Here is an 18,866-nt window from a genome sequence, read left to right as displayed (position 1 = left end):
AAAAACAACCTCAACCTTGTCTCCCTTAACTTTGTCTCCAAACTGCTCAACCTGAGCTGTTCTTCTGACGTACTCATTTCTCATCTTGTTCACTCTTAATGAAATTCTGAACATCTTCAGCTCTGCCTAGCCTCACCCTCTCCAAACATGTCAAACTGTCCATCATAATTGGAACCAAGAAGGAGCTCACCAGTTCTTTGATATAATCTTACCTCCATCTTTCACTCCTACCATACATATGTCCTGCACCACCCTAACATACTTCTGTGCCATGCAGTCTCACAGCTCCTCTCTTGGCACCCAATCATATGCTGTCTCAGAATCCACAAAGACAAAGACACCTTTTCAGTACTTCTCCATGAACACTCTGAAAGCAAGCATCACACCTGTAGTGCTCTTTCGGGGCATGAAGCCATACTTCTGCTCACTGATAGCCACACCTCTATTTAAGCTAGGTTCAACGACTCTTTCCCATGGCTTAATGGTATTTCTCATCAATTCTATCCCTCTGTAGTGACTCCAGCTCTGAACATTACCCTTGTTCTTGACAGACTGAACTGGATGGCTTTCCCTGAGATTTAAAAATTTTATTAATGGCATTTACATATTTGCTGCATAGTGAATGTACTTATACAAGCTTCTGGACAGTCAATAGCTATTGTTTCCTCTTTTTGGGATAGCACATAATACTGCTGCCATGTAACAAAAAGCTTTGTGGTGGCAGATTAGAAATCACGAAGGCAAAAGTTTCACACAAACATTTTTAAAAGGCAATTTTTCTACCCTTCAGTTTCAATCAAATCCCAACATTGAACATTGCTGACCTTTCTGCGTGGATTTTGGATGGATTGTGTACACCAACCATTGAATTACTTGAAATACCGGACACGTGAACTACAGCCCTGAACTTTTCGAGACATTATCCAACAGATGGGTGTGTGAAAATTAAGATCTCTCTCACTTTCTGATCGCACATTGGCCAGCTGTCTTGTACATGTGATATCCAATAGGTGAACAAGTAGACATCATGTGACTGAAATCAAGCAAAGTGGACCGAATGTTACATCTCTGAGGAAAAAATAAGTCATGCTAAACTGTCACTAGCAGGACTTTCATTGAAATTATCTCATTTTTGTGTTAAATTGGTCCCTGCTTGTAACTTACAGAAGATGATGGACATGTTGTATTGTATAAAGACTAACTTTGGAGAAAGCATTTGGCTCTTTCAATATATACTTACTTACTATAGCATATATGCTTCTCTAATATAGAAAAAGAGACGTATACAAACCTGTATCTTTTTGGACAATAAGATTAAAACCATTGAAGTAAACATACATTTAGTTTTGTTTCAGGATAGGACATCTCACCAGTCAGGGGTTTAGTTTTTGGAGACTGAGTAAATGAACACTAGAAATCACTTATGCAAACACAAATTGGCTGACTGCACAGAGACACACTCCTACTCCTTCATGCTCTTGTGCAAATGAAGATAAATCTCCTATCTCTAACAGAAGGGCACTTTAGGAGCACTGACCTTCCATTCCACCTCCGCACAGTGTTAACCCTCGACACAGAGCCAGCGTGTGGACACAAAGGGCTGGGTTCAGGTGTGAGCTGTTTTTTGAAGATTTAGCTGGAGGAGTAGGGGGTGGAAGAGGAGGCCCCCAGTGAGAGTCATCTATTTTCTGGCTGAAGTGTGCTGACGGCCGTGCCTCATTGCTTCCATCAGGGGGCCCCGAGACTCCGGCTTTTGTGGATCAGTCTCAACATCTACGGCTGTCGTTAAACTGGCTGTAAAACACGTGTATAAAAAATAAGTGTTTTTAATTACAGAGCACCAGTTGTTGTTTGTGCATATAATGGACCAGTATAATAAACTCATTCCATGTGTGCTGTTCCATGTTTGAGCATGAGATGAGGGTATGTACTGTCAAGTTTTATTACACTGTGTATAAACTGATATATAATCAGTTTTCTTCTACTAGTGGAGCCGAGATTTTGTTTGTAGAAGGTAATCATAGTTAATGATCTTATGTGTCTCATAATGTCAGAACATATCTATTCTTAGTACTTTATTTATATTATATCAAAAGCGTTACCAGAAATCTAGAAAAAGTTTGGGTATATATGCTGATACTGCTTCAGTAAGCCACTTAAGTTTTAGGACTTTTTGGTTGTTGTCAATCCATCCATCTTCTGTTTATCTAGTGCTGGGGGCTGCTACCTAAGTATATAAGCCAAAACGTCCCTGTCCTTAGCCACCATCTTTAGCTTATCCAGGGGGAACCAAGGTATTCCCACGCCAGCCAAGAGATGTAATCTCTCCAGCGTGTCCTGGGTTTGCCCTGAGGCCTTCGCCTGGTGGGTGATGCCTGAACCACCTCAGATAGCTTCTTTCTACTCAGAGCCCCTCTGAATAACTGAAATCCTCACCCTGTCTGTAAGAGAGACACCAGCCACCTGTCAGAGAAAGCTCATTTCTGGTGCAGGTATCCACAATCTCTAAATCAACAGCTTCACTTTTACGCTCGTCCACATCACTGCAGCTGTGGCCCCAATCCGTCTGTCAGTCTCCCGCTCGCTCTTAAACAACGACCTGAGATACTTGAACTCCATCACTTGGAGCAGCAATTTGTCCCTGACCCAGAGAGGACGCTACAACCTTTTCCAGCTGAGGACAGAGGCCTCAGACATAGAGATGCAGATTCTCATTCATTTCATTAAGTCCTTCAGTTTTCAGTAGATATAATGAGAAAGGAGTCACTGGTAGTGAAAGGAGTCACTGGTAGTGAAAGGAGTCACTGGGAGGTAACTGTAGAGTTTCTCTGGTTTGAATCCTTTAGCTTCCTTTTGCCCATTATTGTTGCTTTATTACTGATGAGTGGTTCAAACCAAAACATAGTAAGAAGAAGGGTGAATCAAAGTGAGGTAAAGAGCCAAAGTATAAAGAGTATAAAGGGTTTCAGATCCCATAATGATGGACAGATAGCTCACGGCACTTTTACCCAGAAATCTTTGCATTATATTGTATAATTTTGTTGTCCGATATCCTTCTTTAACTGTTGTGTTCATGGCAGGTGGAGAAGCAGAGAGCTGATCTCACCAGAGAACTGGATGATCTCACAGATCGCCTTGAAGAAGCAGGAGGAGTCACCGCCTCACAGGTAAACTACCAGTACACAAACACTGTCGAGCTGCACACTTCTGGACTACATAATTTCCCTCATAAATAATCCCAGATTGTACAGCTAAATGCCCTAGAAAATCTAACTTAAATTACTTCCTGTGTGTGTCGAACAGATGGAGGTGAACAAGAAGCGAGATGCAGAGCTGCAGCGCCTGAGACGAGACTTGGAGGAGTCCTCTGCCCAGTCTGAAGCTCAGGCTGTGTCTCTGAGGAAGCGGCACAGCGACGCCGTCACAGAGCTCACAGAGCAGTGTGAAGCTCTGCAGAGGACCAGAGCCAAACTGGATAAGGAGAAGCAGAACCTGAGGATGGAGGTGGATGACCTAGCTGCTTCACTGGACAGTTTACAGAAGGCCAAGGTCAGGATCTGAGATCACATGGACCTTATCTGTATTTTGAACAAGACAGCAACGTCACAGACTTTTGTGATGAGCGTGACCTAATGTGCTGTGATGTTACTGTGCCCCAGGCATCCTCTGACAGCCAGATGAAGAAGCTGGAGGAGCAGCTGTCTGAGGCCAACAGGAGAGGAGACGACCTGCAGAGGACGCTCACTGAGATCAGCGTGGCCAAGAACAGGCTCACAGGTAAAACAATGTTACACCTGTGGGACATGAGCAATTACAGAAAGTCATTCAGAAATCCCATTGTCCCATCCTGTCAGTGGCTGTGGCTCAGGCGTTAGAGCAGATCAGCTACTCGCTGGAAGGTTAGTGGTTCGATCCCAGTCTGCATGCCTAATGTCCTTGAGCAAGGTACAAACCCAGTTGCAAGTTTTCTTAATCAGTTTCTTTCTGTCTTACAAGTAGGCAAAGCTTGATGCATATACTTTAAGGTTAAAGTGATCTTCTCCGGGATGTTACATGCAGCCTTAATTCACTAAAACTGGCTCCCAGTAGATTTTGTGCATGTAAAAATAATATATTTTGATGACAACTAGTTAACGATTGACACAAAAGACGGTGGTGGTATGAACTCATATTTCATATTCATATTTTAAGAATAAAAAAGATCCGTTGTTGGGAAAAAAGACTGTCAGTAATTTCTAAAAAATTTTTGAGTAATTCTTTCTTTTATATTTTGCCAACGACAAACCTGACTGACTAAGCCCTCCTGACCACTTGTCCTCAGGAGATTTGGGAAAAGATCTAAAAAGCAAACTATTTAGGCAGAAAACGAATGTGTTGTTAGGATAAGATCAAGTATGCATACGTACATTTTAATTACATTAAGTTTACCAAAGCAGGAAGGAAGGTCAATCAAAATTAGAGCAAATCCCAAATGAGAGTAAAGCACCAAAAAACTGCAGATGTGTCCTCTAATGCAACACGATCACATCTTTCATTTAAGACTCTGAGGACCTTGTCTCCAGGTTTTCTAGTGAAAATGTCTCCAAGAAGTCTCGCAGAGACACTGACATGGTGTCTATTTGACACAGCATTTTATGCTACACTAAGACATTACACAGCTCTTTTTGCATTTCTCCCATGTGAGCTCATAATAATATGAAATATTTTGTTTCAACCACTGAAATAAAATAAATGTAACTTCCTGGAAGATGTGTCTTTGCTTTGCCACCACGTTGCTATTCTATATGAACATCTTAAACTGCATCTGCCTTTTGTAGCTAAATAATCCCATTGTTTGTGTATGGTGCCTGAATTCTGCTGCATGCTACAGTGCATCATTAACCGGTGCTCCTGTGTGTCCTGTCAGCTGATAATGCCGACGTGAGTCGACAGATGGAGGAGGCAGAGACCAGAGTGAGCCAGCTGACCCGATCCAAGACTCTCCTCCAGTCACAAGTGGAGGAGCTGAAGAAACAGCTTGATGAGGAGGTCAAGGTCTGTGTTTTGAACATAAAGCAAAAACACATACTTTTTGTCTGTTTTGCAGTTTAAAGTAGGCTTATTCAATAGAGTTAGTTACACAAACTTAGTATTTAAAACGTTTCTACTATTATAGCGTGTTCTGTGAATGTGGTTGCCTTTGTGAGGCTATTAGACTGATTGTTTTTGGTAAGATTTGGGAGAGAGTCTGGAGAGGTGGAGATGTGTGCTGGAGAGAAAGTCAGAAGAAGCAAGACAGAATCTATGTGCATGGGAATGAGAGCGAGGCAGGTGGGATGCTGGAGACACAAGTGCAGAGGTATTGTAGGTGGATGATTTTAAACACCTCGGGTCAACCATCCAAAGTAACAGGCAAGTGCACCTCTACTGTGCACAGGAGAGGTGAAGAAGAAACTGCAGACAGGATGAAGCAGGTGGAAATGAGTGTCAAGGTTGATTAATGGACAATCTTCGGATTTAGTCGGCCTGGTGAAAGGTAATGGGGAAGTGTGAGTGTGAGCCTCCTAGTCTAAGAAGAGTATTATGCATGCAATCATAGATGATCAGAATCAGAATCACCTTTATTCGGCTAAGTTTGTGTACACAAACAAGGAATTTGACACTGGTACACTTTACTCTCAGCATATGAAATGTTTCAAATATGCAATTTTAAATATGCAGTATATAGACATACAAATAGTGAGTGTAATCAAGAAGAGACAAAAAGATGGGCAGTACGAGTGAAGACTAACCGACACCTCTATGTCCCAAACGGATGTGTCATTTTATCAAAGCTTTGTACGTTAGTTCAGCTTTTATATTGTGCTTGTTCTCCAAACAGGTTAAAAAACCTTTTAACAACCATGAGTGAAGTGAGTCAGTGTGTTAGCACAGATTTGTGTTACATTTCTGGGCTTTACACTGTGCTCAAAGTGTGTCTCTTCGCTGGTGTTGCCAGTGTAAGCAGGGGGTCAGCAGCACTCTGAGCTCAGTGCGGCAGGACTGCGAGGTGCTGAGGGAGCAGCTGGAGGAGGAGCAGGAGAGCAAGCAGGAGATGCAGCGCCTCGTCTCCAAACTCAACAGTGAGGTGACGCACTGGAGGACCAAACACGAGGCCGACACCATCCAGCACGCAGACGAGCTAGAGGAGACCAAGTACGTGGTGTTGATACTGGCAGCTATCATCTTCATCTGACGAGATGTGATGCCTTGAATTGAGCCTGTAATGTGTCTCAGAAGTCCAAATCATACGTGTGTCACAGGAAGAAGCTGGCAAGCAGGCTTCAGGAGGCTGAGGAGGCCGTGGAGGCCACCCAGGCAAAATGTTCCTCACTGGAGAAAACCAAGCAGAGGCTGCAGGGAGAGGTGGAAGAGCTCTGTATGGACCTGGAGAAGGTAGACAGAGCGGCTCGTTATATACTCATTTATTTGATGCCTTGCCATAAAGCTTTGGTGTTATAGCAGTGTATGGTCCCTGCCTTAGGCCAGCAGCTGTGGGCAGGCTCTGGATAAGAAGCAGAGGGTCCTGGAAAAGCAGCTTGGAGACTGGAAAGAGAAGTGTGAGGAGCTGGTGGCCGAGGTAGAGGGCTGCCAGAAGGAGAGCAGGCAACATGCCAGCGAGCTCTTCAAACTCAAGACGGCTCATGAAGAGACTCTGGAGCAGCTAGAGGCTCTGCGCAGGGAGAACAAGGCCTACCAGGGTATGACGGCACACATGTGAGGGCTGAATGAACATACAGCTGCCTGTCTTGGATTGCCTCATATGCAACTTCTTCTTTGTCCCACAGAGGAGGTAGCAGACCTGACAGAGCAGCTGTCCGATGGAGGCAAGAGCGTGCATGAGCTCCAGAAAGCAAAAAAGAAAATTGAGATGGAGAAAGAAGAGCTCCAGGCCTCGCTGGAGGAATCTGAGGCCGCACTGGAGGTGAGTGCTTTATCAAGTCTAGATTTGCTCCAATATTTGAAGCTTGTCGTTTGTAAAATATGCGTTTCTTCTTCATTCCTCCCGTTTTGCCAGGCCGAGGAGACCAAAGTGCTGAGGCTGCAGCTCGAGTTGTCTCAGGCGAAAGCAGACCTGGAGCGCCGACTACAGGAGAAGGAGGAAGAGGCGGAGGCTGCGAGGTACCTCAGCTTCCTCTCATCCTTCATGTTTCTCTGCATTCTGTTTTTCTCCACCATAATGTTTCTTTTTAAAGTTTGCAGATAATACACAGTTACACATGACACTGGAACAGGGTTTAGTCTATTTAAACTTTGGGTAACTTTCCCCCTTGATGTGGTTCGTTTGTGCAGAAGTGAACATGGTAATTGCACTCTAGTGCAAACCAAATAAGCCACACTGAGACCCTTTGAAAGAGGTGCTCGTGGTCTAGTCCAGCCAAATCTAGAGCAGCTGGTTTTTGGTAAGAGCCTTGATCCAGCCCAACTACCAGGTGTATGCTCCAAGTCCAAGTGGCTAACTCTGATGAGCATAATCATTAGCTTCTTAATTTGTTTACTTAAGTAAGCATCTAAATCTAGAACAGAACTTTTTCTCAAAGTTTTTATGAAAGCTAAAGATTCATGAACACAGAGGAGAATGAACAGAACCCTTAAGTGGCCATTAGAGCTCATTTTTGGCACTTATATGCCATCTTTATTTTGCTGTTTATCTAAGACAATGTTTTTCATCTTGTTCCCTCATGCCCAACGTTAGAAAAAGCCACCAGAGGGCGTTAGAATCCCTGCAGGCCAGTCTGGATGTAGAGGTGAAAGGGAAGTCGGAGGCACTGAAACTGAAGAAGAAACTGGAGGCTGACATCAATGAGCTGGAACTGCAGGTGGACCTGCTCACCAAGAGCAACACAGAGCTCAGCAAGAACAGCAAGAAGATGCAGCAACAGATCAAGGTCTGCTCACAACATTCGGCAAGTACAGTAAGTGTTTTCTACACCACCCTGCTCACAGAGCAAGTGTCTGTCACAGGAGCTGCAGGCTCAGCTGGAGGAGGAAGTGAGGAGCCACGAGGAGTGCAGGGAGGAGCAGGTGGCCATGGAGCGACGCTGCTCTCTGCTGGTCAGCGAGGGTGAGGGGACCCACGCGGCCCTGGAGAGCGCCGAGAGGGCCCGAAAGGCTCTGGAGATAGAACTGCAAGAGTCCGGGGAGAAATACAGCGATCTCAACAACCAGGTATTACACAGTGCCTCCGCTTCTGTTTCACTCATTCTAACCGGACCCACATACACTCACAGACTTCCTGATGTGTGTCCAGTTCCAGTCGGCTCTCAGCGGGAGGAGGAAGCTGGAGGTGGATCTCCAGACTGTGCAGCAGGAGCACGAGGAGCTCCAGGCCGAGATGAGAGGATGCACAGACAAAGCTAAGAAGGCCACCTGTGAGGTAAAACACATGAGATGACTCCATGTCGAAGCACACAGCAGATTAATACAGACGAGGTCGGTAACGCTGGAAACGGATGTTCTGTTCTGTCAGCTTGCACGAGTTGGGGAGGAGCTGCGTCTAGAGCAGGAGCACACGCTCCACCTGGAGAGAGTGAAGAAAGGACTGGAAGCCCAGATCAAAGAGATGAGCAGCAGACTGGAGGAAGCTGAGCAGATGGCTCTGAAAGGAGGAAAGAAGATCATCCAGAAGCTGGAGGGAAAGGTACACACAAACATGTCAGAATGCCTGAACTGTCGCTTCTTTTTAGCCTCACAATGTTGGAGCTGTGAAGCAACTGCTCTGGGATATGTGCAGTTACTTTAGCTAGTGTGGTCACGAGTATCCCTGCTGTAAGTGTCTGCACAGAAGAAGTACTTACCTGTTAGACTTATAAAGTAATTCAATGTGTAAAGTCGATTAATAATCAATACTGCTGTAGTTTAAATTTCTTCCAGAAGAAAATCTTGCTACAGGGCAGGCTTCATGAAAATGCTGCCTCCTGGAACTTATTTGAACCGTTACCCTAAAGTACATAAAATCATAAAAAGTCAGACCTGCAAGAAAATCCTCCTAAAAGTGATGTTTCTAAACCATTCTTTATTTTTACAATATAATAAGATGATATAAAAACTAATTAGAGGATTAAGGATTTATATTTACATGCTAGTGGCTAGCCATTTGCACATGCCTTTGCATGTAGCACACTGGCATATGCAGAAATATGACAAAACAAAGTTATGAGCTGTATGTTATTGAGTATTGGTTGTCTGGCCTGCAGTACATTTCTGCTTTTATGGAACTTTTGACAAATAACAAAGTGTAACAGAGTGTGTCTTCACTAAACACTCAGTGGATAAATATGAAGCCTTCCTGCACACAATAGTAGATACTCTTTGCATGCAGGTGAAGGAGCTGGAGCTGGAGCTGGACTCTGAACAAAAGCGGCACGCTGAGACGGTGAAGACGCTGCGGAAGAACGAGCGTCGGCTGAAGGAACTGCTGTTCCAGTCGGAGGAGGACCAGAAGAACCAGCAGAGGATGCAGGAGCTGGTGGAGAGGCTGCAAAACAAGATGAAGGCCTACAAGAGACAAGTAGAGGAGGCCGTACGTCACCTCATCCTCTTACTCTGAACACGTTTCCAAGCATGGTGTTTGTGGGCTTTTTAAAATAACTCACACTGCTGTCACTTCAGGAGGAACAAGCTAACATGAACCTGGCAAAGTACAGGAAGACCGTGCACGAGCTGGATGATGCCGAAGAGAGGGCGGACATTGCTGAATCAGCGCTCACCAAGATTAGGACCAAGAACAGAGGAAGCTTCGGCAAGGGATACTCCTCCGTAAGTATTCTCTGGAACAGTATATTATCAGGTGTATTACGCGGTTTATTAAATAATAACTCCATGTTAGCCTCTTCTACTAAGTACTTGTTCTGACTCTAAGGCCTGTGTCTGTTCTAACAGGGTTACAGCACTCCGTACCCAGGCCGAGTCCGGTCACCCAGTTCAGTGGGCTCAGAAGGCGGAGGAGAGAAGATCCTCAACGATGACGAGGAGTCAGTCAGCTCCCTCATCCCAGCCTATCTCAACTCCCTCAAGAAGCTCATGATTGATTAGGAGCATGGCTTCAATTTCACCATCGTCCCCCAGAAGTGAAGCATGGTACAGTATGAAGTTTGAAACCATGGGTGGAGCCTGACTTTTTTTTGTGTATGCTGTACATTCCTGTTGAGTTGTCTACAATGTACTTGTGGCTTCCTCTCTGAGTGAAAGCTCATAGCCCTGACACATTCCAGCTTTATATCCCCTTTTTATCCATTTATACTGTAACATTTGTATGTAAAAACTAATAAATGTATTTCTAAGTGTTCCAAATTTCCAAATATCTAAAGAACAATCCTCAGGCTGATTCTCAGTCTGCAACACACCATTTTATATGAGATATTGTATTTGTTTAATACATAAAAAGCCAGACAAGACAAAGCATCAATAGTTACAAAATAAAGCTGGCACCCAGAAACTGCAGTTCCTCTAATGGCCACATGAGGCTGTTCAAAAAGCAAGTCAATCCACTACAGACTTCCAAATCAAAATGTGCAACTTTACTGTACTGACATATATACGGGGTGGCTGAGACTATTCCAGACATTTGTGCTTTAGCAGATATCCTTCTCTTTCTGTAAACATGCAGAGTTTATGGATGCAGCTTGCTAATCAAGCCTGCTAGCATTAGTATTTACACTTCCTGATTTCTTTTTTTTTTTTTTTTTGCCTGTCACTTCCTGATTTCTTAGATTTTCAAATATTTGTCACACATGCATGTTTCAGATCAAACACACGTGGACAAAAGTAACTGAAGTAAACAGAAAATACAGTTTTTACATGATGATTTCATTTATTAAGGAAAAAAGTAAACAAAAGCACCGGGGGCTATGTGAAAAAGTAACTGCCCCTCAAACATAGTAAGTGGTTTGAGGGGCAGTTACTTGGGATGGAGCGTTTTTCATACATTTCCAGGAAGGATGTTGTTCCTCTTAGTAAATAAGCTCATTATTTAAAATCTGCATTTTGTATTTATTCCGGCTCTCTTTTTCCGATGTGATCATCAGGAAACTACTGTTTGTAGTCAAGATTTCCTTCATTTAAGCAAATGCGTGACAACCTTTAAGATAAATAAGGTTCAAACTGGCTGCAGTATTTATTAAACCATACATGCGAGAGGCTAAAGGGAAGTTTTTGAGTCCGTACATAAGTGGTGACTTAAATACAAAACACTTTTTTTCATGATTAACTTTTGCCTTATAAATGACTTCAGTCACTATCATAAAGTGCTGCTGGGGTGCTGTCAGCACATGGAGTAGTTTAGGCCATTAATGTCAGTGTATTTTCAGATTTCAAATGCATCTGTCTGAACTTTTCACTGACTAAACCTGTAACAAGACCTGACCAAATATGCTGTTGAATGTAAAAATATGTTTTTTAAGGAAATAAAAGACCTTTTTTTCCCCATTAACTCTGTTTTCTTGCTTTTTTTCTTCATTTTTTGGAAACAAACAAACCACAAAGCAACGCATTGAGACATGAGATACGTATTTCCATTTTATTAATGAAAAATGACAACTTTTAGCTGTTAATGTACAAAAACATCTCATTTGTCTCCTTTTAGCAGTCAAGCAGTACTAAGCAGTAATACTGGACAAGAACATTTGGTATGGCAGTTAGCTTCTGCAGTACGGTTACCAAATCCAACTGAAGCAAATGATTCATATTCCAAAACTCTATCATACTGTTAGAGATGTTTTCTTGTGTATAAAGCACTTGTATGTTTAATATATTATCAGTACCAAATATCTACCGTATGTTTTCTGTAAAAATCTATTTAATCTATTTTACATTCTTTCCACTACGATCCCCTTTCAGAGCAAATCACCTTAAAACATATTTACACATATATGTCACAGTTATGCTTCATGAACATAACCAAAAACAAGTCTGTAGCAACTTGTGTTTAGATGTCTTTGTATATGAACAGCAATTTACAGTAAAAGTTGATTAAAAATCATCTGAATGTAAAGTGCAACTGGCTGATTTAAAATTCTTATTAGAAATTTAAAAAAGGAGAAAATTAGATTTGTGAAGTGTTGCCAGATTTGGGATTTTAGTCCTCAGGAATTCACCGTTGGCTATTGCCCAACTCCTAAGTGTGATGATCAGTTACTGCCAGTCATAGTTTAGGAAATGCAGCTTGTTGGTGGCAGTCCCATAAAGCATCTGATTTCCCACCATTTATTAACTGTGTCTGAATCTTTAATGGGATTCATGTCCCCTGCTTAAATTGTTTGTGTGTACAATAACAGAAGAGCCAAACTTTGAGGAACAGCACTTGGTGTGAAGTAAAATTTAGCTTGGCCTCATTAAATAAAGTCATTGTATGAAAAGAAGCCATCAGTTTCTGGTGGGTTTAGGTGGGAGGCTCGCATTGATTTTCCACAGAATGTGAGAGTCTGCAGATGTGGATCAACTGAACACTTGCGACAGCTGTGTTACAAAAGAGAAGCCTGCTTTTTTTTTTTTACCATAGATTGAACCGAAGACCCACCATTAGAAAAAAAACTTTACCTTCAAACACCACTGCCATAATAAGCTGCATTTTGTTTTTAATTAAAATTAGATCTAGCAACAGTAACTAAAGGGTGGAGTCTAGCAAAGTCACCATGTACACACTGGAGACATTAAAGTACTTCATTCTGCTACAAAGTAACAGAGCAACTCTTTTTTTCTGAATGCAGTTTGCTTAGCAGCATCTGTTAAATCATTGCATTTCTGGAGTATTAGCATTACACTTCTGCCTAACATAAAGCTATTCAACACTTACAACATGTTGGTGCTTCTTAAACATTTGCCTCACCTAAGCATCCTTTACTAAAGAATATACATAAAGTTCCCATTCACTCGGCACGAGTAACAGCTTGTATAACACAAAACTATGACAGGTCTCGTCATCCCTCAAAAAACTCCCTCAGACACTGATATCATTGTCAGCAGGGGGGCTGTCAGGACGTAAAGAATAGCTCAGCACAAACTGACCGTCCCTCAGTCTGTTAGGAATCACATACAGATCAGTGTGTGCATGCGTGGGAGGGGGAAGATCCCAGCACAGACTTCCTCTCCTCCGGCACGGAGCCTCGAGCTTGCTGTATCTGGGTGTGAGTTCATCAGATAGCGCCGATATCAGATCTCGATGTCCACTGGGCGAATTTCTCCAGTTTTATTCTCCCGTACCCACGTTTCTCTGTCTTTGGTTGGGTCCACACACTGCAGTAGCTGATCCACTGGCTCCATGGTCTGAAAGAACAAACAACAGCTGAAACGTCAAACAAGAAACTTTAGCCTCTTCTTCATGCTTCAGTCACTCAGAGAAAGTAGCTCTTTGCCTCCCTCTGCTGCTACTAGTGAGGTAACTATACAATCAGGCTATTAGACCCTAAGTAATAGAACAAGCCCAGCAGAGGCCCTAGCCCTGAACCCAGGTATAATTTATTTGGGAAGCACAGATCACAGCTGGTACTATATAAATGAGTCCACCTCTCATATGTGTTGTAACTCCCATATGAATGGGGCCACCCCACCTCTTGCCCTATGCTAGCTGGGATAGACCCTGAGTTGGATAAGTGGAAGAGAACAGATGGATGGATGGATGAATGAATGACGCCTTGGTGTATACTACCTGCTGCTTGCAAAAGACAGCAGACGTTGCACTTACACTTTGGTTGAACATGTCTGTCTCATGTCGAAGGGTGGTGTACTGGCAAAGATGCTGTCTGATCATCTCCACCCGCTCGACCTCCAGTCGTTCCAGCTCCTGAGAAAAAGATCAGTTTTAACAGCTGAGTCACAGAGAAGTTACCGAAACTCAGCATCAAGTGCAGTGCAGTGAATTCGCAAAACTCATTTGGAAATTCACTATTAGGAAACTGAATGGAATGGATAAAAAGAAAAAAGAAAAAGTAATTTCAGATCAAACTAGCACACAATGAACCACAAAACCCTGAAATAGACGTAAAAATGCAAAAAAAACCCAAAAAACGTATATGTTGGGTATTAAAGGGTAATTAAAGTTAATACCCAACATTAATACTAACTTGTACCACAGGATGGTGTAATAAGTGACCATAATCTTTATTTAACCAGGCAAGTCATTAAGGGGCCTGTTTTTAATCACAATGGAGGCCTGGAAGTGGGCAAAAAAAGTTTTTATATATAGCTAAAAGCACTGTATGAATGCTTGTGTGAATAAGACTTTGTAGTACAGAGCACTTTGCTCACATTGAGTTGAAAGGCACTATGGAAGCACTATGGAAGAGTGACATATTAGAAATAACCAATGGTAACATTTTACCCTTGGTGGTGAAAGTTTCAGTTAATTCTTCAGAAGGTAAATCCAAAAAGCACCTTTAAAGGTGTACAGACATTTTAAGTAATTGCAAAATATTACTTTGACTAAATTATGCTAACACATGTAAAACTCATGCATTCTTACCAGGCTTGTGGTGACCATCTCTTCAAACCATTTGGACTGCGACTGATTATAAAGGTCGACACAGCGCATCAGATCATCGCCTGCCACGAAGAAGAAAAACAAGCCAATTAGCAACTTTTATTTTGAAAATCTATGCACTAATTTGGCTACAACAGCAAAAAACAAAACCCCAAAACAAAGCAAGCCCAAGCACTTCATTTGGTTGTAGCATTTTACATCCAGCAGATGGTGTTGCAACCAAGATATTCCCTCACAGCTGGGGCGTTCGAACAAAACATGCATGTGCAGGGATGTTTTCTCATTACTCAGCTGATACAATTATTCCAGAGCAGCACAGATAATCTAGACTGATAGAAGATTTCATTATGATACCATGAGCAATGAGAAAAGGAAAGGTCTAATCTGTTATTTCATTAATGTGTCTGCCTGCATCCAGCTGACAACAAAACAAACACTAATCATGTAGAAGATTAGATCAGAGAGGAAATGATGCTGAGTATTCTGTTCTTCATTCTTCTTCAGTCAACATGCGCTCATATATGTGCTACATTATGTTCACATTATTCCTATTCCTCTCTCCAATGTGGCTGCTAAATATCTCACAGCCGAGCTAGTGTGGAGTAATATTTCTTACAGTATAATCAGTAGTACAGTGAAAGCGGAAGGGGGTGGATGGTTTCTTGGGGCAGACCTGGCCTATAAGCGTAGTCCACAAATTTTCAATTGGGATAGCATCAAAGCTTTGGGAAGACCACTCCAGAAACTTAACTTGCTTCACTTAACATGATTGACGTGTGCTTAGTTTGATTTTCCAGTTGGACCATCCAACTGTTTCAACCATGCAGTAATTCATTTAAGGTGAAGCTGAAGAATTTGGAACTAGTTCTTTATAAATCACAGGTACTTTATGCAATATATCAGTATAGAGAACATTTATATCCAAATCTGGTTTATAGGTCTTCCCTCTTGCCTGGACTCATATTTACCCACCTAGATTGTTTTAGTATGAACCCAGTTATGAGTTAAGGCTTTAGTTTAGTTTAGAAGACATAAAACAGTTCCTACATTAAACATTTGTCGCTATGAGTTCTATTCACGTGGATATCTCTACAGCTGATATCTCCAAAACTGAACAACTCTTTCAAAAATATTCTAAAAGGACGAAAAGAAATACAGGCCATAAGAAAGCTGTAATAAACTGCTCCTTTTGTGTACAATGCATCCATATATATGGATCTTGAAATGTTCTAGCACTTCTTAAAGTTCTTGCTGCTGCAGCAGAATTTACAGTAAACAGGGTTTTCTCTCACTTCAGCTCAGAATGGCTTCTATAAATAAACAAAGAAAAAAATGAGAAGCACATGCGCATAAGCCCTCCAAGAAAAAAGAGACTCTAAGAACAAATACATATATATATATATATATATACATATATGTATATATATATATATACACTAGCCATGCTTTATTTGTTTTGGCATCAGACTCCTTTCTGCTTCCCTCACACTGCAGTCATCATCATTGGCAGCCAGACACCACGAGCACTGTCAACAACTGCCGCTTTTTCTTTTTTACCTGGTTGCATAAGCAACAGAGGAGGGATCGCTGTGTGTGTGTGTCATGAGTCACGTGTGGTCATGCCTGGTTGGCCCATGACATCACACTTTGGTGGTTTACATTGTTGGCTCTTAGCCTGTCACTTTCCTCAGGTGGCACAGCTAGTAAAAACTTTTATAATCATCAATCTGCTGCAGCTACTTTTCCACTCTGGCTCTTTTCCACCTCCCGCCCTTCTAACATGCACATGTGCTTTCACTATTTTCAGTGGCTTACGATCCATTGTTCACGCAATGTGACATAATGTTTTGTTTGTGAGGAGCAGTGGATGAACCCTTTTACCCTAGTAAAAAAACAACACCACAGGTAACGGAGACTACAGCATTGCACCATATATGTATTGTTACACAGCTGAATGCAAAGGTGCCCAGTTGCTCTACTTTTACTCTTTATAACTGGCAAAAAAACTTTAAATAGAGGTATTCATACCGTTTATAAATACTGAAGTTATATTGAAATGATAAACCAAATACTGAAACCAGTGAGGACACCTTGGATAATCTTCCCGACTGAAACCTAGAATGGCCAACATTTATAAAATGGGGCTAAAAATTGATTTTATATAACCTGAAACGAGTGACTATGAACTCACCACTAACATGTTTACTGAGGTCAAGTCCCATTTTCCCACAGACTTCTAAAGGACCGGAAGTCTTTTGCAACTGCAACCAGAGCCCCCCACCCCTCACTGTTGTTATAAAAAGAAAGCAGGTTTAAGGCCCTTCCACGCTGGCTTTGCTTTTTAAAAGCTGAAGCTAAGTACATCTTTTATACAATCTATGATTATTCTATTGCTGAAAATAGTTCACAGGAAATGCATGTAACATTCGTTCAAATTTAGAATACTCAGCTCCTTTCTGAAACTGCAGATTGTGCTGAAATAATGAATTAATCAATCATCAGCATTGGCAGTATTGTCTGTCTTCCTAAATCCTGCTTAGTGCCCCAAAGAACATAATATATCCTTTATTCTTGCCCACTTCAAAGCAGTGAGAAGAAACAGACACCTCATATAATCAAACAATGCAACAAAATTGTTTCTTTAGCAAGATTTGAAAAACAGCACAGGTTGTCAGGCTACAGCAGGGCAAACAGTGGAAGGATGGTACATCTCCCAGCCCAAGGACCACGGAGTTGAGCATAATTTATGATGTCCATATCAGCGACATCGAGGGATTTTCACTGACGTATTTTGCACACACCGCCTCATTGACAGTAAACACTCTGCAGAGATGCGGACTGCCTTTGCGATACCCAACCTCAAGCACAGAAGCAGAGAAGTCTCTTTCCCAGTCTATTAGGAAAATATGTGGTTTTTTTTGGGGGGGGGGGGGTTCTCCCAGTCTGGGTTGCAGCACTGATAGAGCTCATGACTCATGCAAAAAGACAAACAGAATCCCGGTTCATAGGCCAGCTCAAGTGAAGGGCTAAAGAAACACTGAAGGAGGATTCAGATTTCATGTTCAGTAAGTTAGCTATTTACAGGGTCTAAACTTTTACATGCAGGCACTGGAGGGTCTCATAGTTACATTTTTAGGAAAGAAAAGATGCAACGCCTTGTGCTTATTTAATACAACGCTTTTCTAACTGCATAAAGTCGACTAATTATTTCTCTTATTTAGAATTAGCATGTTATCTGACTGGAACCCATTATTAGATTCACTTATTTAATCTAAATTCTATTAACACTATTTCTGAACCTATTAATGCTCCAACCTGTGGCTGCTAACTAAGGAATGGGAGAGGACTGAAATTAATCATGAAAGAAACTTCTGTGCCAAAGATAAACAGATTCACGGCGGCAGAAGATATGAAATGTTGACAGAATGTTTATTTACATTCAGACACTTCAGAACTCATGGCTGACCTGATTAATTTACTGATACGAACAGAATTTAAATGTATGTTCACATTTGCACACAATGACAAGTAGACCTGCATTTGTCAAACTGTGTGAGTCCTGCTGTCGGTGTAATTTATTCTTTTAGATTAACTGAGGATAGCACCACCACAAACTACCGCTGATGTGATGATGAAATATATTTTGGGGTTATATATATATATATATACACATATATGTATACATACATATATATATATATATACACACACACATATGTATATATAACATAACATCAGTGTAGAATAGGAAGTTGAGAAGACTCAACAAAGTCTTTTAGCACTGGTTTGGATCCATTTCCTTATCCAGTAAATTTCTGCGGAAGTAAGTTTAGTTTGAAAACAGATGTTGTGCACATACAGTCATAGTGGTTCTTAGAACATTTTGACAGATTTGTTTAAACTACATAATTTTAAACCTAGAAATTTAGAATTTACATGCAGTACCATTAAAGTCGGGAAACAGCGACCAACGGTGAATGTTTCACAGCCACATGAGAGGGTACAGAGTAAACAACAAATACCTCAGTGAAAGTGTGACCCTATAAAGACCCATGGTTTGACCTTTGCCCCATGCTCTGACCTGCTTGTGTGGATTTCCTGCGGGCTTTTTTGATGTCTTCTTCAATCTTGTTGCTGAGTTTGATCTCCAGCTGCTGCGTCTTTAGCTCCAACTCTTTCTGCCTGTCAGACAGAGCTTTACGAGCCTGCCAGAGATAAGAGTCTGAAGTAAAGACTTTCACAAAACAATCTGAATTTCTGGCTGAGCTTCAGGCAGCAAATGTTTTCCTTTAAACAATGTGCAGCATCACGCTAACACGATAAAATAATGTTACAGTCTTCTTCAATTCACCACAGTGATAATGCTGTCTGC

The 18,866-nt window shown here is 41.7% G+C and overlaps 2 protein-coding genes across 4 annotated transcripts in view; one reads left to right on the top strand and one right to left on the bottom strand.

Moving 5' to 3' along the window:
* The window catches only part of LOC146702563 (putative uncharacterized protein MYH16), a 62,324-nt gene extending 50,875 nt beyond the window's left edge, over nucleotides 1-11,449 (top strand). For all 3 annotated transcript variants that reach the window (XM_085465487.1, XM_085465486.1, XM_085465485.1), the window contains exons 8-23: nucleotides 3,081-3,167; nucleotides 3,304-3,549; nucleotides 3,660-3,777; nucleotides 4,907-5,034; nucleotides 5,978-6,174; nucleotides 6,282-6,414; nucleotides 6,503-6,719; nucleotides 6,807-6,943; nucleotides 7,037-7,140; nucleotides 7,715-7,907; nucleotides 7,984-8,187; nucleotides 8,270-8,395; nucleotides 8,489-8,659; nucleotides 9,341-9,541; nucleotides 9,631-9,777; nucleotides 9,901-11,449. In XM_085465487.1, coding sequence (XP_085321613.1) covers nucleotides 3,081-3,167; nucleotides 3,304-3,549; nucleotides 3,660-3,777; nucleotides 4,907-5,034; nucleotides 5,978-6,174; nucleotides 6,282-6,414; nucleotides 6,503-6,719; nucleotides 6,807-6,943; nucleotides 7,037-7,140; nucleotides 7,715-7,907; nucleotides 7,984-8,187; nucleotides 8,270-8,395; nucleotides 8,489-8,659; nucleotides 9,341-9,541; nucleotides 9,631-9,777; nucleotides 9,901-10,053 — 2,562 coding nt within the window. In that variant the 3' untranslated portion in view covers nucleotides 10,054-11,449. The remainder of the gene's footprint in view (nucleotides 1-3,080; nucleotides 3,168-3,303; nucleotides 3,550-3,659; nucleotides 3,778-4,906; nucleotides 5,035-5,977; nucleotides 6,175-6,281; nucleotides 6,415-6,502; nucleotides 6,720-6,806; nucleotides 6,944-7,036; nucleotides 7,141-7,714; nucleotides 7,908-7,983; nucleotides 8,188-8,269; nucleotides 8,396-8,488; nucleotides 8,660-9,340; nucleotides 9,542-9,630; nucleotides 9,778-9,900) is intronic.
* Nucleotides 11,450-11,509: 60 nt separating this feature from the next.
* Nucleotides 11,510-18,866, bottom strand: part of gas7b (growth arrest-specific 7b) — a 59,539-nt gene continuing 52,182 nt past the window's right edge. Inside the window, exons 11-14 of the mRNA XM_085465484.1 lie at nucleotides 18,576-18,699; nucleotides 14,477-14,556; nucleotides 13,700-13,798; nucleotides 11,510-13,281 (exon numbers count right to left, since the gene is read on the bottom strand). Coding sequence (XP_085321610.1) covers nucleotides 13,168-13,281; nucleotides 13,700-13,798; nucleotides 14,477-14,556; nucleotides 18,576-18,699 — 417 coding nt within the window. The 3' untranslated portion in view covers nucleotides 11,510-13,167. The remainder of the gene's footprint in view (nucleotides 13,282-13,699; nucleotides 13,799-14,476; nucleotides 14,557-18,575; nucleotides 18,700-18,866) is intronic.

The sequence above is a fragment of the Copadichromis virginalis genome, linkage group LG8 (genome assembly GCF_057382275.1).
Source record: "Copadichromis virginalis isolate Kocher_CV1m ecotype Utaka linkage group LG8, C_Virginalis_male_GT1.1, whole genome shotgun sequence".
Classification (NCBI taxonomy): domain Eukaryota; kingdom Metazoa; phylum Chordata; class Actinopteri; order Cichliformes; family Cichlidae; genus Copadichromis; species Copadichromis virginalis.
This window is presented reverse-complemented; position numbering and strand designations above follow the sequence as displayed.